This window comes from Humulus lupulus, chromosome 2 (genome assembly GCF_963169125.1).
Source record: "Humulus lupulus chromosome 2, drHumLupu1.1, whole genome shotgun sequence".
Lineage (NCBI taxonomy): Eukaryota > Viridiplantae > Streptophyta > Magnoliopsida > Rosales > Cannabaceae > Humulus > Humulus lupulus.
In genome coordinates this window covers 12,532,611-12,535,849 of record NC_084794.1, presented here as the reverse complement: position 1 = coordinate 12,535,849, position 3,239 = coordinate 12,532,611, and the positions used below count along the sequence as shown (strand labels likewise).

The window sequence follows — 3,239 nt, the reverse complement described above, 5'->3', positions numbered from 1 at the left end:
TTTTTTTTTGTCTTTGTAGTCTATATTTTTTTCAGATATCTCTTTTTTTTTTTGTTTTTTTTAATATTTTACTTTTTACTTGATATTTAAATAGGTTAACAAAGCATTATATAGACAAAACAATTATGATATTGCTTTAAGAAAACATATAATATTACTATTAAAAATAAACTTATTTTAATTAAGTCAATTAATAAATTAGTAGTATATATGTTGAGAGATGTTATAAAAATAACAAAGGATAAATAATTAAAAAAATTGATCAAACTAAATAAATTTATGTTTTATTTATTGCTTTCAAATTCAATATCCATGATTACTAAAAAATATCAATATCTATGAGTTACATTAGTTATTGGTTTAATAATTATATATTACAATATAGTTAGTGATCGTCACAATATTATTATTTTAATATTTTTAAATTAGAATTATAAATCTTTGTTACAATTATGCTAATAAAAATTATATAATGTTTTTGTAAATATTAGTTACAAAATATATTTTCTAATTATAAAACTAGTTTAAGAAACTTTTGTTACAAAAATAAATTTTTTAGTTACAATTTAATCTCTTTTTAAACTAATTTTTTAAATATTAGTTACAAAAATGTAAAAATTATTTACCATTTAATAATAGATGTTTACAAATTTGTAACAAATATTTACAATTGTAACAAGTATTTACAAATTTGTAATAGATTTTCATATATTTTTTATATTTTAATGTATTTTTGTAGATTTCCCTTAATAAAGTGTTTTATAAATAATGAATATCTTAAATTTATATTTTTGAGTTGTATAGTATAAATAAGATGGTTCCTGTAATTTTTTGGTATAATATTATAACAATATGAAAAAATATATTATTTTTATGTAAATTTTGGTTACGACCTCTTAACAATAAATTATTTTCGTAAATGTTAGTTACAAAAAATATCTTTCAAATTTATGAAACTAAATTTGTAAACTATTGGTACAAAAATAAAAAAATTAGTTACGAATTTGTTCGTAAGTTTTATGTAACAAAAAAAAAAATACAATTCTAAAATTGATTTTTGTAAATATTATTTACAAACATATAACAGATGTTTACAATTTTGCAACAGATATTTACAAATTTGTAAACGTTGATCACAAAAAATTGTATTTTGCCACTTTTATTTATAATTTTTCCACTTCGTATTTATGCTTTTGCCACTCCGTGTTTTTATAAAAAAATTCCGTATTTTTGTAATGTACCGTATTTTTCATATTTTTTTAAACTTTTAGTGTATTTTTGTAAATTACCCTTTTTTTTAAATTCCCTTGAAAAGAAAGGCCTTATGGAAAGGCCCATGGTCTCAATTCATCATCCTCCCCCAATGATAGTCGAAATAACAAAACCCTAAAACACCCGAAACTCCTAAAACCCTAAACTCTAAAGCCTCTATCTCTCGTCGACTCCATAATTCTGTCTGCAACCATGGCAGTCGCGGACGCAGCTCCTCTTCCTCCTCCTTCGACGACCACAAGCCTCAGAGTGAGTCCCAAAACAGTAGAGAAGGCTGTGAAAGCTCTTCTGAAATGGAAGATTTCCAAATCGGACGTTCAAAAGCCTCAGCTTTTAGACGAAGACGAATTCGTCTATCTCATATTGACCTTGAAGAAAATCCCAGCCAAGGATCGCGTCAATGCCTACAAGGTCCCTCTAGCTCACTCCTTATATTCCGAATCCTCTGAGCTCTGCCTCATCATCGACGACGGGTCCAAATCCGGTCTTACCAAAGACGATGCCGTGAAAAAGATTAAGTCCGAAGGTATTCCGGTATCGAAGGTTATAAAGCTTTCCAAGCTCAAGTCAGACTACAAAGCCTTCGAAGCGAAGCGCAAGCTTTGCGATTCATACGCCTTGTTTTTGGCCGATAAACGTGTCGTTCCTTTGTTGCCGAGGCTTTTGGGGAAGCAATTTTTCAAGAAGAAGAAGATTCCGGTGCCTGTGGATTTGAAGCACAAGAATTGGAAGGAGCAGATTGAGAAGGCTTGCAGCTCTGCCATGCTGTTCTTGAGGACCGGGACTTGTTGCGTGGTGAGAGTTGCAAAAGCTTCGATGAGTTCGGATGATATTGTGGAGAATGCAGTGGCTGCCATTAATGGGATTGTGGAGTTTGTGCCTAGGAAGTGGGGGAACGTAAGGTCCTTCCATCTGAAGCTTCTGGAATCTGTGGCATTGCCTCTCTATCAGGCGTTGCCGGATATGAAGTTGAAGATTGAGGGAGTGAAGGCCGTGGTAGAGGAGAAGGTTGAGAAGGAAGGAGGAGATAAAAAGGTTGTTAAGGAAGATAAAGTTGGGAAGAAGAAGGGTCGGATTCATGAAGTTCGGTATATGGATGTTAGTGCTGGAGAGGGCATTGATGAGGATGATGTACTCGATAGTGATGTGGAAGTAAGTGCGGGTGTTGAGAATGATGTCACGGGCAGCGGTGAGTTGGGGAAGAAGAAGAGGAAGAAGGGAGAAGAAGTTAAGGAGGACGAGGTTCTTGCAGAGAAGCCATTGAAGAAGTCAGCTAAGGCGAAGGTGAAGGCGAAAGATGAAGATGAGTTATCTGCTAAAGGGAAAAAGAAAGATGGTACTGTGAAGAAGAAGAAGGCAGATGATTCGCCTATCAAAGTGGTCAAAGGTGGAGAGTCTGATGGAAGGAAGGAGAAGAAGTTGAAGAGTGGAGAAACAAAGCTGAAAGCTACTAAAAGAAAGTAAGTGCTCGAGTAATTAACACAACGGTTTAGATCAAATAGGGATTGACTGCTTCTTGGGCTTCTTGCATTTTGAGTCCTTTAGCAGATTTTGATTTTTGAGCATGTCATTGAAATTTTGATCTTTTTGTTTGGTTTATAATGAATTCGTGTACTTGTCATTAGAATCTTGATTATTTCAAGTATGCACTTATAAAATGGTAACATTTTCCTCAAGTATTACATAGTTCATTGTTGATGCTAAATTTAAATTTCTGGTCATTTGCAAATTTTGGTGAGGTATCATCTCTGCTCCTGCATACCAGATTTCGGTTGATATGGTGCATTGACACTATTGAATAAGGCATAGCATGGAATAATGAATTGCTGAGTAATTATGCCTGTCAATTGTCATCAAACATTACTACCTTTACTCTTTAGAACTGAAATACAAGGTTTGATTTTGTTAATCAATTGTGTAGTATGTCAGAGTCGCTCGTTAAATTGCTACAAGAAAAGAAAAAAAAA

At 32.4% G+C, this 3,239-nt stretch overlaps 1 protein-coding gene across 1 annotated transcript; it reads left to right on the top strand.

Annotated features, from left to right (window-relative positions):
* The first annotated feature begins 1,376 nt into the window (after positions 1-1,376).
* On the top strand, positions 1,377-2,948 carry LOC133817299 (uncharacterized). The gene has a single exon (XM_062249780.1). It carries the CDS (start codon positions 1,465-1,467, stop codon positions 2,734-2,736), a length of 1,272 nt encoding a protein of 423 aa, XP_062105764.1. The 5' UTR covers positions 1,377-1,464; the 3' UTR covers positions 2,737-2,948.
* Positions 2,949-3,239: the final 291 nt, after the last annotated feature.